This window comes from Arachis hypogaea, chromosome 5 (assembly GCF_003086295.3).
Source record: "Arachis hypogaea cultivar Tifrunner chromosome 5, arahy.Tifrunner.gnm2.J5K5, whole genome shotgun sequence".
NCBI classification, from domain to species: domain Eukaryota; kingdom Viridiplantae; phylum Streptophyta; class Magnoliopsida; order Fabales; family Fabaceae; genus Arachis; species Arachis hypogaea.
Genome location: NC_092040.1, coordinates 7,943,700 through 7,965,011, shown reverse-complemented (window position 1 = coordinate 7,965,011; position 21,312 = coordinate 7,943,700). Strand labels below are relative to the sequence as shown.

Here is a 21,312-nt window from a genome sequence, read left to right as displayed (position 1 = left end):
ATTTTAACAATATTGCATAATCAAGCCGTACACAAGAAAGACAATGTCGTGGTTTCAATTTTCAAAGTAGAGGCAGAGGAAGTTTCAGAGGTAGAGGTCGTGGCAATTACAACCAAGGAAGTTATAACAATTTTACACCACCTAATCAAGGAAGAGGTGGAACGAATTTCAGGCCTGTCAACCGAGGAAGAGGTCGAGGTAATTTTTATCAAGAAAGAACTAATTTCAACTGTTTTCATTGTGGAAAGTATGGACACAAAGTAGCAGATTACAGATTCAAAGTGATGAATAATAATCAAGCACACGTTATAGAAAATCAGCATCAAAATACCGATGACAATCCGGGTACTCAGACTTTATTTTTTATAAGTAATTCATGTGCTGAAGATGAAAATATATGGTACTTGGATAATGCTTGCAGTAATTATATGTCTGGTAGAAAGGAGTTATTTTCTTCATTAGATGATTCAGTTAAACTATTATTGAAGTTTGGTAATAGTACAAAGATCCCTATTGAAGGAAAAGGGTACATACCAATTAGATTGAAAGATAGTTCTCTGAGTTATATTTCTGATGTTTTCTATGCTCCTGAACTTGATTACAATTTACTAAGTATGGGGCTATTATCTAAGAAGGGATATAAGATGATAACTTATTGTGGATATTGCACTGTATTTGACAACAATGAAAGGTTCATTGATAAAGCAAAGATGACTTCAAACAGAATGTTTCCGTTAAAAATTTGACATGTTAATCCCTCTTGCATGAGTTCTATGATACTTGATGATAACTGGTTGTGGCATATGCGGTTTGGGCACTTTCATTTTTCTAGCCTAAACTACCTGTCAAGAAAAGGACTTGTTTCTGGTCTACCACGGATTCATATTCCCAATTGTGTTTGTGAGATTTGTCAACTAGGAAAGAAGCACAGAGATTCATTCCCTACAGGAAAGTCTTGGAGAGCTAGAAGATTACTTGAAATTGTGCATTCAGATCTCTGTTCTGTAGAAGTTCCAAGTAATGGTGGTAGCAGGTACTTTATCACTTTTATTGATGATTTTAGTAGATATATATGGGTATACTTTCTGAAGCAAAAATCAGAAGAATGTGATGTCTTTAAGACATTCAAGGCGTTTGTCAAAAAATAAAGTGGCTGTAAAATCAAAATTCTCAGAACAGACAGAGGAACAGAATATCTTGCATATTCAGAATACTTTAAGCAACACGGAATTCAACACCAACTAACAACTAGATACACTCTTCAACAAAATGGAGTTGCTGAAAGAAAGAATAGAACTATCATGGATATGGTCAGATGCATGCTAAAGTTAAAACAAATGCCTAAAGAGTTTTGGGCAGAAGCAGTCGCAACAGCAGTTCATATTTTAAACAGGTGTCCAACAAAAAGTGTTCGTGATAAAACACCAGAGGAAGTTTGGAGTGGAAAGCGGCCTTCCATCCATCATTTCAGAGTCTTTGGGTGTATCGCTTATGCCCATATCCCAGATCAATTAAGGAAGAAGTTAGATGACAAATGCGAGAAGTGTATCTTTATTGGCTATAGCACAGACTCAAAAGCATACAAGTTATACAATCCAGAAATAAAGAAAATAATCATCAGTAGAGACGTGACGTTTGACGAGAAAGACATGTGGGACTGGAACACAAAGACAGAAAAGCAGCTGACTATAATTCCAAATAAATGTAATGAAGTAGAAGAAAGACAACCTGACACAACTGAACAACCAGAATCATCTAGAAGACCTCAAAGAGTGCGAAGACTACCTGCTAGATTAGCAGATTATGAAGTTGGCAATGACAACGATCCGTCCGATGAAGAAATCATAAATTTTGCTCTATTTTTAGATTGTGAGCCGTTGAACTTTAAAGAAGCCTTTAAAGACAACAATTGGAAGAAAGCAATGGATGAGGAGATTCATGCCATTGAGAAGAATGACACATGGGAGCTGACATATTTACCAGCAGATAAGAAGCCGATTGGAGTAAAGTGGTTTACAGGACTAAGTACAAACCCAGTGGTGAAGTTGATCGTTTCAAAGCAAGATTAGTTGCAAAAGGATACAAATAAAAGCCAGGTATATATCGACTACTTTGAAGTATTTGCTCCTGTTGCTAGATTAGATACTATTCGTATGATTATTTCACTCTCGGCTTAAAATAAGTGGAAGATACATCAAATGGATGTTAAGTCTGCATTACTAAATGGCACTTTAGAAGAAGAAGTGTATGTTGAGCAACCTGCAGGATATAAAGTTCTTGGAAAAGAAGATAAAGTTTACAAGTTGAAGAAAGCTTTGTATGGGTTAAAGCAAGCACCAAGAGCGTGGTACAAGAAGATTGATTCTTATTTCATTGAGAATGGTTTCAGAAGATGTCCATTTGAGCATACTCTTTATATCAAGTTCGTTAAACCTGGAAATATCTTGATCGTGTGTCTTTATGTTGATGGTTTAATCTTTACTAGCAACAATTTGAAGATAACTGCAGAATTTAGGGAGGCTATGATAAAGCACTTTGAAATGACAGATATGGGATTGATGTCTTAATTTCTTAGCATTGAAGTGGTTCAAAGAGATGATGGAATTTTCATTTCTCAGAAGAAATATGCAAATAATATTTTGAAGAAATTTCAAATGGAGCACTCAAAACCAGTTTCTACTCCAGTCGAAGAGAAGTTCAAATTGCTGAGAGAAGATAAAAGAGGAGCAGTAAATCCCACATACTACAAAAGCTTGATTGGAAGTCTAAGGTACTTGACTGCGACTAGACCAGATATTGTGTTTGGAGTTGGTTTACTTAGCAGATTCATGGAGAAACCTTGTACCAACCATTTGCAAGCGGCAAAAAGAATTCTTCGATATATCAAAGGTACTTTAAATGATGGTATTTATTATGAAAATACTATTGAAGTGAATCTTGTCGGTTACACTGATAGTGATTGGGCTGGAGATATAGAAACAAGAAAAAGTACTTCAGGGTTCGTATTTCATCTTGGTTCTGGTGCAATTTCTTGGTCTTCAAAGAAACAACCAGTAGTTGTTCTCTTTACAGCAGAAGCAGAATATATAGCAGCAGCAAGTTGTGCAACACAAGCAGTTTGGCTAAGAAGAATTCTTGAGGAATTGAACGAGAAACAAAGTACTCCAACAACAATATTTTGTGATAACAAGTCAGCTATTGCACTTTGCAAAAATCCAGTATTTCATGGAAGATCGAAGCATATTGATATTCGGGTTCACAAAATCAGAGAGTTAGTGAACGAAAAAGAAGTTGTGGTCGAGTACTGTGCAACTGAAGAACAAGTTGCAGATATATTTACAAAGCCATTAAAAACAGAGTTATTTTACAAATTAAAAAAGATGCTTGGAATGATAAACTCTACAGCTTGATTTAAGGGAGGCAATGTTAGAAAATTAAATCAAGAGGTATGCAAGTAACAAAAGTTTAGAAAAGTCAAAGGCAAAATTCAATTTGAATTCAAAGTGGTTACAAGTTCATGGTTCATCACTAAGATTCTACAAACTTCTTGTGTTATCTATCAACTTGCATGGATTAAAATTTTCATGAAACATGATTAAAGAATTGAAGAAGTAAAGTTTGAGTTGAATACAATAATCATCAATTGGCTAGATATTGCTAGAAGCTAACATATTGGAAGCTTGAAGAGTTTTGAAGAACATTCAAGAGAATAGCACAACTACAACATTCTACAACATTAAAGAAATTCAAAATCAAATTGAATTGAAATTAAAAGATTATGAAAACTACATGAATACAAGTTGAAAGATGATTCATGAAGCTAACTCATAAAATGGTGGTCATTATAAAATTGATTAGTGATTTATAAACTATTATTTTAGTAGGAAGCATTACCTATATAAAAGCACATATACCTTGTGTATTGTAGGTTCCATGTAATGAAAAACTATATGATTATGTGAAATCCTTCTTTGTTCTATTATTTTATATGAGCGTTGGTGAGTTTGAGAAATTGAAAATATGATAGTATTACTTAAGAAAGTAAGTGATCTTGGAACCAATTGAAGTGTGGATATTATACTAACAGTTTTGTAGTTTTTAGCATTATAAATCCAGGAGTTGCAAACAAAGTGGATTTTGAGATTTGCATGGTTTGGAATGTCTTCCAGAGTCAAAGCGAGGAGGAAGATCGAACTCAGTTTGCATGAAATTCTTGATGTAAAATCCTCCTGGAATTCCCATCTCACCATCATCCCATTCAAAATGAATGGTGAATGCGGATTGCCCTGCTCCCAATGTTGGCAAGGAAGATATTATGCCTTCCAAAAACGTGTTCTTTCCAACTTTGCCCTTCCCATTCCCTACAATAATAAAACAAAAATAATCAGAATAACTATTTTTTTTCTAAAATTCCAGCTGACAAAAAAAAAAGGTTATATTTCTTATACTTTTCTTCACGCAATAATTTATGATGATACTTTTAATATATCTTTTTACATAATAGTATTTTTTAAATTTTTATAAAGTTTGGTAGAAATTCAGGTACGATTCATTTTATATAAAATTGATAAATAAAAATAGTTAAATAAATTAATAAATTTGACTAAATTATCATTTAATAATAAAATTAATTGTACCTACCTGAGTTTTCAATACAAAATTTATATAAACTTTTATTTTTCTTTTGATCTCTTTTAAAATAAAAGAGGTATGACCTCTAAACCTTTGAGTAAAATAACATACCTCTATGAAAAGCTTATGCTAAATCTAAAAGAATCGACTATGTTAAGTGCGTATAGAATTAATTATTCGTATAAAATATATATTAAAATATAGATATATATTAAAAATAAATTAAATCATACATATATTTATATATAAATATATTTATTGTTTGTATTAAAAATAAATTAAAAATATATTTTTTTATTAATAATTAGTTAATAATAATAAAAATATGAGTTAAAAATATGTTTAGATTATTGTACTAGAATTAAATTAACTAAAAATACTGATTAAAAACAACAAATACTCTTAAATATTTGGTACAGAACCAAATTCCAAATGATATATATCACGCATTTTTAACAAATTGAATATTGGACCAATATATTTGGGCTGGGTCATAGAAGTGTAATTGGGGCAGAAAAAATAACAAAAAAAAGGGGAATTTCAAAAAGCAAAAGATGCTGATAGACGGTTACAGTTTCGATTAGTTATTGTTGAGTATAGCGCGCGTCTCTTGAGATTCAATCACTCACTTCCTCATACTCATTGTGTGTATATATAGTACTCAAAGACAATATTTCCTTCCTTCATCATTTTCGCGCTCTTTCTTTCAGTAACTTCCTCTTCAATCCTCTGTTATAGGTATGATAATACTTCCTTTTATCATTATATTTTATGCTAAGTTTTACTTGATTTTGTTTACTTGATTTTGTTTATTGTATGTGCTTATAGCTAGTTCTACTCATAGATACTGGAAATTCAAGAATCATCGCTGCGTACTATCCAAATTAGGGTTCTATTCATGATTCCATCTGCTATAATGCAATAATTAAACATGATGAGTTTCCTTTTGTTTTGATTCCTGTGTTCGAATAAAATTTATCCCGAGGCAAAGGGAAGGCACATGAATGTTTTTACTTAGTTCTTGTTTATTTCTTTAATTATATAATCTCTGCTGGTATTGTTCCATTAATTGATTTGGTTAGTGTTACTTGTTCTCACGTGATTTTTTCCGTAGAAGTATTATTATCATGCTTGACATACATGTAACGGAAATTTTTTGCCGCATTAACAATATGTATAGTATATACTGTATACTTTACTTTTTTAGCCTGCGTAACTTTAGAAGCTTGTTTTTCTTGATTATTCCATGTGAATTTCACTACTCTAATCTTTTACATCCCCTAGTTAGGTACAACATTGTTGTAACTTGCAACACAAGGATGGATCCAAATAAGAAACCAGAGGAAGCAGCAGCAACGTCAGAAATGGATAAGGGTAAGAGGCCAGCATCATCATCAGAAGAAGAATCATCAGAAGAAGAACCAACACCAAGACACAGTGATCTGGTGACGGATGCTGCGGAAACCGCGGCCAGATTAATTGTTGAAGCAGAGTTCAAAGAAAAGGTGGCCGAACTAGCAGCCATGCGTATGCACATAGCACGAAATCTTGCTGAAGAATCCCAAATACGCTTAAAAGTTCTCACAGAGTTGCGGGATAAAAGTTAGTTTCTCGAATAATTAACCAACTACTCGTTAATAAAAAAACAAAGTTTAATTTCCATAACCATAACACTTTTTCGAATAGTAATTAACCATTAATTGTTTTCGTCCTCTTTATCATGTTGCAGCTTTGCGTGGGGAAAAAGTCAAACTCAACTGGCTTCCTTTGAAGGATGATCAGGACGGCGACGATAAAGATAAAGATAAATAGATTTGTTTGTACTAATAAGGCTTCTACATACCTGATGAATTTTCTACAATTTTAATACAGTACTTGGTCTACGCAATTTTTCACGAAATATCTCTCAGAAGCCTGAAGGAAAATAACGTGTCACTGAATTACAGTGTTTACCTGTATCTGCTAGCTATGATGATCATGAGATGAACACGATACATAGTAGTTAAGAATAAATAGTTCCATATGCATATTGGATTTCAACATTTCGAGTGTAAATGAAACTTGATGGATGGAATAATGTTGTAATTGTACTCTTTTATAGTTTTAGTTGATAAAACCTACTACATATAGAAGTTTGGATAGTTAAAATACATACCCGAAAAGTTGAATAAAGTTTATGGACTTCATTAGTAAAAATTAAACATGAATGGCCAATGGTGCAAGTATTCAAAGTTGAGGAAAAAAATTGATTCTGTCACTCAGATAATCCGTCCACACCAAAATAAAAAGATGTAAAAAATAAAACGAAATACAAAGAGTAATTATTTCAAGCTCTAGTAATTTTATCCTCAAACTTATTTCGGCAATCTAACTAAAATAACAGTTGAAGCTTCTGATCACTGGTGCGGAATTTATAACCTACACTTACTAACCGGCAAGTGCACCGGCAAGTGTATTAGGTCGTATCAAGTAATACCTTACGTGAGTAAGGGTCGATCCCACGAGGATTGATGGATTAAGCAACAATGATTGATTGATTGGCTTAGTTAGGCAAGCAGAAATTGGTTTTGAGATGTTCAAAAGGTTTAAGTTGAAAATATCATAAGGTAGGTACGCAAGTAATTAAGTTAAAAATAAAATATGAAAAAACAGTTAAGCCTTCAGAGTTATCTATTTTTCTGGATTAACTTTTCTTACTAACTATTTTAATTATGTAGGATTTAATTTATGGCAAACTATATGTGACTAGACCCTAATTCCTTAGACCTTCCTAGTCTCCTCTAAAATTCATTAACGGCCAATTCCTTGGTCAATTAATTCCAATTAAAGGGTACATGATTAAATTCCAGTTTGCATGCCACAAAAACTCTAATTATCCAAAGAATAAAAGGATTATATGTCACGTATCCCGTTAAATCCAAATAATTAGAATTTAGGAGAATATGTTTTCAAACTGTTGGTCAAGTATAGAGCTTTTTCAAGTTATACAAGAACTCAAGTAGAAAGAGGGTCATACTTCCGTTGCACCCAAATTCATAAGATAAAGAACAAAAATAATTCTTAGATATAAATCCAAAATATAAATTAAAATAGAAAAAGTAATAAAATCAATCCATACAAATAGACAAAGCTCCTAACCTTAATAGTGGAGGATTAGTTGCTCATCGAATGTAGAATGTAAATTTGTATAGAATTCCTTAATGGAATTCCTCTCATGTAATGTAATATCCCTGATAGAAGAGAAGTCTCTCCTTTTTATAACTAATCCTAATTATTTAAAATCTAATTATCTAAAAATAAAAATAATATCTTTTCCTAAAAGATAAGATTTGAATTTAAATTCGAATTAATTAACAGATTTTCAATTGATGGGTGGAGACCACTTGCTTTGTCCATTCTGCAGCTTCTAATCTGTGTTTTCTGGGCTAGAAAGTGTGTCAAAACAACCCAGAAATCACCCCAGCATTTTCTGTATTATTGCAGATCATGTATGTGACGCGTCAACGTCGTCCACGCGTTCGTGTCATTTGTGCATATTCCAGTCCACGCGTTCGCATCAAGCACGCGATCGTGTCATTGCGATTTCTCCATTCTGCGCGGTTGCGTGAGCCATGCGTCCGCGTCAGTTTTTGCTGGTCATCTCTTTGGTTTCTTCTTTTTTTCTGCAGAAATTTCATCAAATCCCTCCGAATACTACCTAAAATAAATAAAATTGTACAAAACTCAAAATAGCATCCATAGTGGCTAAAATATAATTAATTCTAAATTAAACTCAACAATTTAGATGCAAATTCACTAAGAAAAGATAGATAAGATGCTCACGCATCAATCACCTGCTCCAGACTTGAGCTAATCGAAAAGTACGTTATTCATTTGAAATGTCCTGGTCCTACCCCCGCCCATGTTGATTTGAATGCATGTATAATAAATTGCAGTGAAACCTTTTAATGTCCTCCCTATTTTTAAGCCTTAAACTACTTTTCTGTGATAAGTTGCTAATTAAAATAAATTATTATTATTGAAATTTGTCCAAGGTAAAATCATAAGGCATTTAACTTTGTTCCCCTGTATTTTGTTCTGGTGAATAATTCTGACCTGCACTTTGTGCATTTAACTTGAACCTTTTATTTTCTTTTAGGGTTCAATTAGATTATAGCTTAGCTTCTATTATGCTATGTGTTGATCTTTTTCTTTCTTGTTATACTGGTTTAATTTGTTGCTTAATATTCTCTTATTTGAGGTTTTACAAAGAAAAATAATAGGTTGATAAACTACCTTATATATGACATTGCAGGTTCTGGAGTTTCTTTAAAAAAGTTGAGTATAGGGTTTAGCTTGTTCTTTAAGGAAGCTTTTGAAAGGGTAAAGTATAAGTACTGTTAATATGATTAATTCTTGCTGATGCTTTGGCTCAATATGCAGTATCTAATTGCATACCGCAATTGGAATGGAATAAATTTTAAAAAGATTTAACAGTGTTGTTGCAACAGGACGTACGTCCCTAGTCTTTAATGGGTTTTCTTTTTTTTTTTTTTCTTTATCGTTTGACATTAAAAAAAATTATATATCATTTCCTTTATTTATAGCTAGAATTGCTCGATCTACTCTTTTAGAAGCATGTTTTCTTAATTAGTCATTATTATTTGTTAGTTGTACTTTTCCTTCTTCATTCAGGACAACATAGGTTTAGTTTAGTAATCAATTTATTGTTATCCATTCTTATGTTGATTATTATAAAATTACTTAACAGATAGCTATATAACATTATTTTTCATATTCAATTTACAGGCTGCTATACATCCATATAACCATGTAACCAAGTTGGCCCAAGCCCAAATAGAATTAGGCGCATTAAATGACGCGTGAAAACATGCGCCAGAGACAAATGAAACCCCTCCTTTTTCATTCACGCTTCATTATGAAAAAGCGTTACATCTTCTTTAACACGAAACCAATACACGAAACGATTCATTCTTTTCGAATCTCTCTCAACATCACTCAAACTTCAATCACGTTCTCTGCGAAAATCACTACTGAAAAAGAATCGAGAGAAGATTTCGCAAGCAACAACTAGAAACAAACGAAAACTGCAACAGAGACTACTAAAGGTATGAGAAAACTACTGTTCATTTAAAATCTTGCAATGTCGCGCTTCTCCTACTTCCATTTTAGGTTTACTAGATTGATTTGCTTCATTTAGTAGATGGAACTATTGTGAATGCATTTTTATAGTATAACTAGGCCTTGGAATGAAATTTGTTGTTATTTTCATTCAATTCAGTGGATAGTATAACTAGGGCTTTGAGATTTGTTCGGTTCGGTAACTTTTGTAACTTTGGTTTACCAAGTGAATGATGTTCGGTTCGGTGGGTTCCTTTTGTGATAGCATACATCAAATCATTTCCTAGTTGTTTCATTATTTATAATGTTTGATTTTGTGCATGAATGAGTTTCGTTAAGGCTGTCCTATATAATGCTAGTAAGAATCTTCAGTTTGGATCCCTTTGAGAAGCAAATAGTGTATTGTCCAAATGTAAATTTTGTTTAGGACAATTGACATTAGAGACAACTCTTTCACTTTGATAAGCCATACTACTGTAAAATTGTCTCATTATATTGGATAGATTTTAGTAAGAGTTTTTAAAGAAGCCAATTTGAAAATGTCATTTTGAAAGAACACCTAATTCATGAAATTTGAAAAACTTTTCTTTTGGAAGATGTTGATTTGATTAAGATATACGTGCTTGTTCTTATCGGCGTGGATAGTTTAACTAGAGCTTTGAAATTGGTAGTTACTATCTTCAGTACTTCTTTTGCATGGAGGAATACTATTCTTGTTGATTGAAAGTTGATCACCATTTATTAACCACATGAACATTGTTCGGTTCGGTGACCTTTGTGATTTTGGTTCACCAAGTGAATGTTGTTCGGTTCGGTGGCCTGTGACATTTTAATTGACTTGATTCAGATATACATGCTTGTAAGACAATGGCAACAATGAAGGAGAAGCTGCACTATAACGTAAGCAGATTAAATATATTTATCCGCTTTCATTCGAATAATATCTATTTTGTATTATAAATATATCCTCACATTCTGTTTTAAAACTTACAGAAAACTCATTATTGCAGATGCCAAACAAAGTCAATAGCAACAGTGTACAGGAATATGAATCAAGAAAAGAAAGATATAGTGGAAGAAATGGGATTTGGTGCCCTGGAAAATGTCCCAGAAATGAATGTCTTTAATACCCTGTTGAAAGAATTGCTTGATTGCTTTGATGAAGAGAAATGATGCTTGAAAACTCTCCAGAGAAAAATATACATAACTCCTCAGAAAGTAGCAGCAGCCCTGGGCATAACCAACGAAGGTAATACACTTTCTACTTATTGCTTATTTTCGGTTCATTGGTGTCCAGAAAATTAAACTGAGCATTTTTTACTTATTTTTTCTATTAAAATATTGTAGGAATCATTTTTCTGATAAGGTTGATTACAACAACCTTAATCTAGCAGACAAGGAATGTCCTGGATATGAGCGTAGAAAGGGAGGAAAACTGAAAAAAAATACAAGAGGACTTTTGTTGTCTTCATACAAAAGTTCTTCTTGCTCCACACAACAGTAAGTGTGGCCTCCCCAATCCATAAGCCACTTATGTTTCATGTAGACAATATTCGGGAATGGGATTGGGCAAATCATGTGCTCAATTTCTTGATGAAAGGAGTTGAAAACAAGAGAAAGCGGAGGAAACAGTCTGTTGATGGTTGTGTTTTTGTGTTGATGTTGATATACTTCCACGAAACAAAGTTTCCTCGCCCGTTCGCACCTAATGCTCTCCCAGCACCGTGGGTGGCCCATTGGACAAAGCAAATGATGCTTGAACAGATTTCTAGCGAAGCAACAAAACCATTGGTAAATATTCTACTAAAATTTCTCATAAAATTTGGTTTTAAATGCTTTTAAAATACTCTATTAACTAAATAAACTTCTATTTTAGGTTATAATTAAGTTTTTTTTATCCTACTTGCAATTGTTAGTTTGTTCATTTGAATATTTCTGCATTAAGAAACATTTTTCTTGAGGATTAAATAGTTGTCATATACTATTCACCATATGAATATTTTTCGGTTCGGTGGGATTGCTTCATTTGGTTCACCGGATTGTTAATGTGTTTTCTTGATGATTAAATAATTGAGTCCTTATTTCTGTTTTAGGGACTTCTGTACAGAAAGGAAAAAAAGAAAGAAAAAACAAAGACAAGTAACTTGGACAAGAAATAAAAAGAAAAGAAAATAAAAAAGAAAATTGTCGAGATGGATTCTTCTTCGGAAGAGGAAATATTTTCTGAATCTGAATTTTCATTTAACTTGTATTTGCTTAAATTTGTTCTTATGCGCTTGTTCTTATGTATTGCAGAGAAGAAGAAATAAAAAAAATTGAAACAAAGAAATTCGGTGGTTAAAAAACAAACCAAAAAAACAAAGCATGTGCTGATAGATTCAGAGAGCACAAGCGAATCTGAAAGCCAGTAAGTATTGCGTAATTTCTGTGAGAAGTTTTGTTGATTGCATATGTATCACGTTTTTTTCAGCAAATGAATTAATTTCGGTTCGGTGAGCTCCTAATTTTCGTTTTAGCACTTTAATTTAGTTCAGTTCGTTGGTGTCTGTCAGTTTGGTTGATTTTATTGTTAGTGTCTTATCTCCGGTAGAAAATGAAATCGAGAAAACACTAGTAATAAAAAGAGAATAACCGCAAAGGGTGGCAAAAATACAAGCCCAATCTGACAAAGAGTAAGTTTCTCAAATCATATTTTCTTTTATTGATACTTACATTTTAGGTTCCTTGATACTCATTTTATGAACTCTCAGAACTGAACAAGCAAAGGACAATGTTGCGGAAAGAAGAAAACGAGCATTGGAGACGATAAGAGAAAAGAGATCAAAGAAAAGAAATGATGAAGCTCAGTCAGCAAACATTGCTCGGGATTAGTTTGACTCTCCAAAGGCACAAAATGAATTCTCTCAGACGTAAGATTCAGTTTATTATTCCCGAGTTCTTTTTCTTTCTTTGCTTACTTTTGCTACAACATTTTCTAATTCCTCTAGATTCAATTACTAATATTCATTTATCTTGCTTCGAGTGCCGACTGTAAATCTGGATAGCGAGAAACTCTTACAGACTCAAGGAAGCTCTACACCTTCTGTAAATACCGCAAGCAATACCAGGTAAATCGGTTCACAACATATTGTACTTTCGGTTCAATGGTTTTCCAAAAATGAATTTAATGTGTTTCTAGACCTCTACTTTTAATCTTGGTTACTAATTTTAATTTGTTATCTTTTTTAGGAAAAATACCCCGGAAAGTCCGGTAAAATATTTTAGAAAAAAGAAAATCTACCTAAGAAAGAGTTTTAAAACTCCACCAGTGTAAGTTAAAAATATTTATGTTACTCTTTTAGATTTAGGTAATAATTTTTGTTTAATTAATCATAATGAAAATGTGTTTAAATGTCACTAGAGCTACACCTGATTCTGAGCTACAAATCATTGAGTTTCGACAAGAAACTCGTTCTCAACCTTTGGAAGTGTGAGTTTTTCAATGTGCAAATTCCTATTTTTTAAAACAAATTCTAATTATTCAACATTAACTTTATCCTTGTTTACATTCCTTAGACCTCATATTGCATTGTCTCTTCCAAGTTCTGTTCAGGAAGAGTTGATCAGAGATGACTTCATCTATGTCCCTCCACAAAATGAAACACAACAAACTTCTAATAATGAGTAAGTTCTTCTTGTTCAATGTTTACTGCTTATACATGGTTTAATTATGGTTCAGTTAAAACCAGAAATTATTTAATGTGTTCTTGTCTTTAGACTCTCTTCAGTTTATTACAACTGCCCTCCAAAACCCGAAAAGCAGGGTGTTACGGTCTCTCTTACAAGTTTTGTAATTGAAGACTTACTAAAAGATGATTATGTCTATGAAGTTTCTGATGAAGAGTAAGTTTCACATAAAAATTATTTTTATTAATTTTAATGGTATAGGATAATAATTCTGGGTTGTTATTGAATTGTTTTCTGTTTAATGCAACAACCCTGCCAAATAACAATAGCAACAATCCCAAGAACCTCTGGTGGCACGACAATCAGAACAAGAAGTACCTGTTAATGTGTAAACATAAAATTCTTTAATATCATTTTTGTTTAATATCATTTTGGTTCACTATAAGTTTGAATTTAGGTTCACTATTAGTTTGGATTTAGGTTCACTATAATGATTAATATCATTTTTGTTAAATATCAATGCTAAATATGATAATAGTTTGGGATAATCATAGAAATGTATACTGTTTAATGCAGCAGACCTCTGGAATAGCAGCAACAGCCCTGCGAAGAACCAACAGCGCAACAATCCGAACAAGAAGCACCTGTTGATGTGTAAGTTTTACTGCTTATATAAATACTGATAATGTTTACTGCTTATACATGGTTTAATTATGGTTCAGTTGAAACCAGAAATGAATTCAATGTGTTCTTATCTTTGGACTCTCTTCTGTTTCTTATAGCTGCCCTCCAGAACCCGAAAAGCAGGGTGTTACGGTGTCTATTACGAGTTCTGTTATTGAAAATTTTTTCAAAGATGACTATGTCTATGAGGTTTCTGATGAAGAACAACAGCAACAATCTCAAGAACCTCTGGTGGCACAGCAATCAGAACAAGAAACTCTAATCTTGTCATCATTTGATAGGTATCTTACTTGCTTTTCTTTAATATCATTTTTGTTTAATATCATTTTGGTTCACTGTAAGTTTGGATTTAGGTTCACTGTTAGTTTGGATTTCGGTTCACTATAATGATTAATATCATTTTTGTTTAATATCTTTGTTAAATATCTATCATCTTGTAGTGCTGCTCAACCTAGACAAAAGGAAGATGAAAGGCCTTCCTTTAACCTTGGGATAAGTCCACCAGCATCTCAACCAAGTCAGCCCTCTCAACCGAGTGTTTCACAGCTTGAAATTCTGAAAGAGGTGGTGGTAGATGCTGGAGTGACGGTAGCATTAAAGTTTGCTGAAGCAACAACTTCAGAGCCAACCTTACCAGCTACTGAAGTTTACAAAATCCCGGAGAAAAAGATAAAAATCACGAACGAGTTGATTGAAAAGTGTTATCATTGGATGACACATGTGAAACAGACAAGAGATGGTAGCAATGATATGAAGCAATATTCGTCTTGGAACATGAGACACTTTACGAGGGGTTAATAGAATATTTTATGTCTCTAATGCCCAAAGAATACATGCATGCCTCGGTAAATTCTTTGCCAATTGCAATAACATTAATGATTTTTCTAAACACTCTTATATAGTATATCTCATAAATTTTCATTCTGTAGATGGTTAGTATACACATCATGATTCTCAACCAAATAAAAGTTCGTTGGTATCAGGAACAAATATACATTGTGCAGCTGGATATTGTGGTAAGCTAAATTTCTTATTCACTGCTAATTGCAGTTCGATTTAGTGGGAATATTAATAATGATTCACTTGATCGCTATGTATTTTGTTGAGTTCTTTTGCATGAAGAAAACTTTTCTCTTGATGATTGAATGTTTTTCAAGTATTATTCAGCACATGAATTGTGTTTGGTTCAGTGCATGAATTGTGTTCGGTTCAGTGCAAATGTGATTTAACTGATATTCTTTTTGCAGAATTTTATGTTAGGAACACATGGCAAGTCCTACACTGATAAAAATACAAATAAGGCCTACTGGTTTGATATTGAACAGTATGCCCACCACCACCAGTTTCTTGACAAAAGAAAACTTGCATCGCATCCATTTGTAAGTTGTAATTTCTAAAAATTCTTCGATAATTCTCTTGTTTGTTATTGTTTTGGCTGAAATATTTTATTATTTTTCCAAACTTCATTTATTTGTGCCAATTTGTAATGGAGCGCATTGGTGGTTGTGGATTGCCGATGTCAACAAAAAGAAATTCTATGTGCTTGACCTTATCAATAAGCTGCCAAAAGATATACCTAATTCGTGGAAGAAACTGAACAAATTTGTTGTAAGTTATTTTCTTCTAAATTATTCAAATTATTCAGTACATGAAATGAGTTCGGTTGAGTGTTGTTGATTTATTTTTTTCAATTTTGCATACCTTTCAGGGATTAATAATTTCTCAGATGAGGGTTTATGCTGGGGCGGAACCCTTAATAGAGGATGGACTGGGAGTAGAAGCAGAGTATATCCTACTAAATGGTCAACGTACAGAGTAAGAATCTTTCTCATTTATAGCTCTTTTTTTAAGATGTTTTATTTTGTATACTATTAATTGTATTATATTCAATTCTTACTTAGCTACGATTGTGGAATATACGTCATGAAATGGCTCGAAACAATTGATCCACAAAAGATCAAAAGCGGGAAGAGATATAAATATAGAGTTTGGACACAAGTTAGTACTTTCTAAATTTATAAACTTCTTTCTTTTCTAATTTCAGTTGGGTTCATTTCTTATGTAACTAATTCCTTTCGATTGAAATGTAGGGAGAGATTGATAGTTTCAGGTACCAATATGGTCCGCACATTCTGTTGCATAAAATGAACAAAATCAAAGACCAAGTGATTTGGGAATATGAAGCAATAAGACTCCCGAAGCCATCTGCTACCCTCTCCAGCCCTTATTGTAAATTCACATTTGGGGATTCAGATAGTAAATAGCATATACTATGATTGGCTTGTTGTAATTAACAATATTTTGTTTAACTTGTTTAAAAAGCAAAAAATGCTTACTTCAAATGTATATATGTTAATATTAATCTAAATGTTAATGTTAATATTTATATTTGATTCAAGATGGATTACTCATCTCAGATTTTAATTTATATATCTGTTGGAACTGTCTGGTTGCTGTTTTATTCTAGGTTCTCAGTGATTGCAGTCACTCTATTTACCAATACATTACGAACTCCAAAAGAACACAGTGAACCAAAATTAATACACTGGGTGAACCGAAAGTTGGAAATACACTGAACCCCTAAACCCTGAACCCTAAACCCTAAACTCTAAACCCTGAACCCTCAACCACTAAATCCTAAACCCTAAACACTAAACCCAGAACCCTGAACCCAAAAATCCTAAACCCCTAAAATCCTAAAATCCTAAAACCCTAAACCCTAAACCCTGAACCCTGAACCCTAAACCCCTAAACCCCTAAAACCCTAAACCCTAACCCCTAAAATCCTAAACCCTAAACCCTGAACACTCAACCCTAAAACCCTAACCCCTAAAACCCTAAACCTTGAACCCCTAAACCCTAAACCCATAACCCTAAACTCTAAATCCTAAACCCTGAATCCTAAACCCTGAACTCTGAACACAGTGAACCAAAATTAATACACTGGGCGAACCAAAAGTTGGAAACACACTGAACCCCTAAACCCTAAACTCTAAACCCTGAACCTGGAACCACTAAATCCTAAACCTTAAACACTAAACCCAGAACAATGAACCCTGAACCCATAAACCCTAAACCCCTAAAACCCTAACCCTAAAATCCTAAACCCTAAACCCTGAACCCTGAACCCCTAAACCCCTAAAACCCTAAATGCTAACCCCTAAAACCCTAAACCATAAACCTTAAACCCTGAACCCTTAAATACCTAAACCCTTAAAACCCTAAAACCCTAACACCTAAAACCCTAAACCCTGAACCCTAAATCCCTAAACCCTAAACCCTCAACCCTCAACCCTCAACCCTTGAACCCTGAACCCTTAATCCTTAACCCTGAACACTGAACCTTAAACCTCTGAAACCCTAAACCCAAAATCCTAAACCCTGAAAATCCATCCAAGAAAGAGTTTTAAAACTCCACCAATGCAAGTTAAAAATAATTATGTTATTCTTTTAGATTTTTTTAATAATTTTTATTTAGTTAATCACATGGAAAATGTAACTAGCATTACACCTGATTCCCGTTTCTCTAAACAAATTCTAATTATTCAACTTAGAGATTAATACACTAGACGAATAGAAAAACTACATATATCAATATAGACTTTCACAAAAAAAAGTGACTATTCATTAAAGACTAACAACAGTCAGAAATTAACCCTACTATAACCATGGTGAACCGAAATTTGCTCATGGGTGAACAAAAATTTACATTAATAAAAACTAAAACTTGTACAATCTTCTCTTGGATAATTCATATCTGGTGCATTGTAAAGAGTGGAGTTTGACTGAATCGATGATCCAGAGTCTAAAAGGTTCAACTACAAAAGACATAATTAATTGTATATTAGCAAAATGAACAATTGAATTTTTAACTAATCAAAAGCAAGTCAATTTTACCTCGCTTGGAGCTGTCTTTTTCTTTTTCTTCATGGCATTTGAGATCTTTTTTTCAAATTTGATCCAAGTCTATTCTTGGGCCGACCTATTGTTTTGACACGTGGTGGGCTTTGAAGGTCATTCACATTGCTTAATGTTGCTTCTTCGTGCGTTAACAAACTTTTTCCTTTGCTTCTCTCTTGATATTCTTCCATCTCTGCCATGACCTTGTCAAATGCTCGGTGTAGAATTACGATCAACTCTTCAGATTCGGGTGTAAATTCACATATATTGGGCGACCAAAACACCAATTCATCAAATCTCTTACTTCTCGGCTCCAGTAGAGATTCATCTTGGCTGCTCTTGATGTGTGTATACCTTCTCTTTATGTTCTTACTCCAGCATTCCAATATGTATTTCGGTGCCACATTATCCACTCGCTCAAAGCTTAGGACGCTTAAGGAATGGCGGCACAATATGCTCCTAGACTCAAACAACAAGCAATGACACTTTACATCTCGTGATACTGTGTCGTAGGTGACGACAAACTTGTTGAATGTGGAGTTGAAAACCTGCTCTATGACTTCATATGTTGTGAAATCTAGGGTGGAATGCATTGATCTTGTGATACAGTTCAGTTTACCTCTGAATTGAGCTTGAACTTCCCTGAATTTCTCATGGGTATATACATGCTAAAACTGTTCCTCTATTGCTGATTTTGTTGTGCACGGTATCACGGTGTGAAATCTGCAACATCAAATTCTCTCTCTGCTTGTTCTCTGCTTGCTAGGCAATTGTCGTCTTGCTTCACGAATTGTCTCAAGGAGCTATTCCGTATGATGAACTTGTTGAAAAATGAATGCATGCTCTCGCTCCTTTGTGTGCTTCTCATCCCGGCTCAGAAGTGGTGATCCAAGTAAACTAGAATCCATATATGCCGATCCTTGTACAGCTCTACAAAACAAACCAAACCCATAAGGTGTGGTGAACCGAAAATAGTGCATGCTTTGGGAAAAAAGGATTTGTGCATGAAAATAATTTGAATTGAAACCTCAATTACCTGAAAGCCACTTGTTGCCTCCGAGGCCATACTTTGTGAGGAAATCGTTCCAGTTTCTGTCAAATGCATCTTTTGTGTACGAGTTCCAAACAATATGGTACATCTCTTGTTCAATATTGATGTGTCCTTTGTATCCTTTTAGTTTGCTTGGGATCTTCTTCATGATATACCAGATACACCAGCGGTGAATTGTTATTGGCATGCATAGCTTAATTTCCCTTTGAATCGATGCGCATTGATCGGTAAGAATGCCTTTTGGTGCCTTCTCTCCCATGCAACGTAGCCAACACTCAAATAGCCATTTGAATTATTGGATGTCCTCATTTTTCATCAGCGCGCATCCGAGAAGTGTCGACTGGCCGTGGTAATTCACGCCCACAAAATAACCTAAAACCAAATTGTACCTGCATCAATAACAAGAAGACCGTGGTGAACCAAAATATATACATGCACTGAACATTAAAATATATTTGAATGAACCGAATACCTATTTGTGTTATAGGTGGTGTCAAATGAAACCACGTCTTCGAAATACTCAAATGCAGCCATGCTTCTTGCATCGGCCCAGAATGCATGTTTAATGCAGTGATCGCCTTCAAGATGGAGCTCAAAGAAGAAATTTTGGTTCTTCTCTTTCATTCTTATTAGGTAGTTCCCAAATTCTTCGGCATCGTCTTCTTTGGAAATATTCTGTACTTCCCTTGTGATATAATTCCTGACGTCTTTTTCTATAAAACCTAGTTCACAATGGTTGCCAGCTGCTACCACAAATGATTGGTAAGTTTTGCTCGTTCTGATTTCGGCTTTCTCGTGGGTTTCGATGGTGCGACGCACGAACATGCTAAGCTCCCTGTGTTGTTTGAGCATCTCAGCCTGGCCTGGACAACAAGGATGTGAGTGATTCAAAACAACTTTGAAAATTTTCCAAAGACCAACATCCTTCATTATGTGTACGTAAATTCTGGCCGGACAATTTAACCCAGCTGAAGGGTTTGTCTTCAAAGTTGGAGATATCTTGGATTTTCACCTCCCCTCTCTGGTGCATACAATTAGTTGATTCTTAATCTTGTCTCCATCCCGAGTCGTGTTCCTTATTTTTGTAGAAAAACTGGCAAGTTTGGAATAATATTTGTAGAACTTTCTAGCTTCTTCTAGTGTCTTGAAAATCATTCCCACCTTTGGAATAAATTTTTCATCCATAACATAGTTGGTCTGCATGATGATTTGAAATCTTAAATACGGTGAACCAAAATCTTAATTACGGTGAAACAATTATATAGTGCTTAGGAAATAAAACATAATATATTTGTCTAATTTTTTTAGACTCCTTTCTGCACACTGAACCGAATACATGGACATGGTGAAACAACTCTATAGTACTTACCAAACCGAAAAGTTACTCACAATAAATGAAACCATTATATATATATTATCAATTTAACTCAATTCAATTCAATTCAGATACATATCGCCTCAGTCCATTCAATTCAATTCAAATAAAATTAGCAATTGCATTCTATTGAATTTGATTCAAAATTCAATAATCCAAACCTCATCAAATTAATGCGTTTCGGAAGAATTATCCAAATTGCACTCATTCAACTGATTTAAAGTTGATTCATTCATTGTTTCAATTCAGAAGTGCAAATCGACAAAGAAAACGAAGAAGAATAAGAAGAACGAAGCTATTATATTGAAGTCAATCCAAATCCATAATACAGAGAAGAAAAATGCGAAGAGAGGAGAACAACGAATTTAATTAGGTTAAAGAAGAAGAAGAAGAAGAAGAAGAAGAAGAAGAAGAAGAAGAAGAAGAAGAAAGAAAACACGAGAATAGAACAAGGTTTAAGTTGAGAAAGGTTGATCACGCAAAAGAAGAATTACGTTATATACGTTATATGAGGCGCGTGTAAAACAAACAAATGTAAAACGCGTATAATAGAAGGTACTTGGATAATATCCATGTAATTTTTACATAGATGTAGAGTTTTTTCGTAAAAAAAATACACACTTAATGATACTTTCACTCGTAACATAGAGTAATTATTAACAATATATTTTAAGTAAGGAATAATAATTAATACCAACATCTCGGTCATTTATTTTTAAGGATATCATTTTAATGTTTTAGAATTTATATATTAAAAGTTAAAAATAATATATTTTGACAGTTTTTTATTAATTTTTTTATTATTAAATATTTTCGTTGAAATATTTAGTAACTAATAGTCTAATACAATTCAGTTCCAATCTTTCCTTCTTGATTCTCCACA

General features: G+C 33.5%; 2 protein-coding genes across 2 annotated transcripts; both read left to right on the top strand.

Moving 5' to 3' along the window:
- Positions 1-2,654: 2,654 nt before the first annotated feature.
- Positions 2,655-3,410, top strand: LOC140184798 (secreted RxLR effector protein 161-like). The gene has a single exon (XM_072237973.1). The coding sequence runs from the start codon at positions 2,655-2,657 to the stop codon at positions 3,408-3,410; it is 756 nt and encodes a 251-aa protein (XP_072094074.1).
- A 516-nt stretch (positions 3,411-3,926) lies between these two features.
- Positions 3,927-6,985, top strand: LOC140184550 (uncharacterized). Its single transcript, XM_072236511.1, has 3 exons — positions 3,927-5,370; positions 5,921-6,234; positions 6,362-6,985. The coding sequence occupies exons 2-3, from the start codon at positions 5,952-5,954 to the stop codon at positions 6,442-6,444; spliced, it is 366 nt and encodes a 121-aa protein (XP_072092612.1). The 5' UTR covers positions 3,927-5,370; positions 5,921-5,951; the 3' UTR covers positions 6,445-6,985.
- Positions 6,986-21,312: the final 14,327 nt, after the last annotated feature.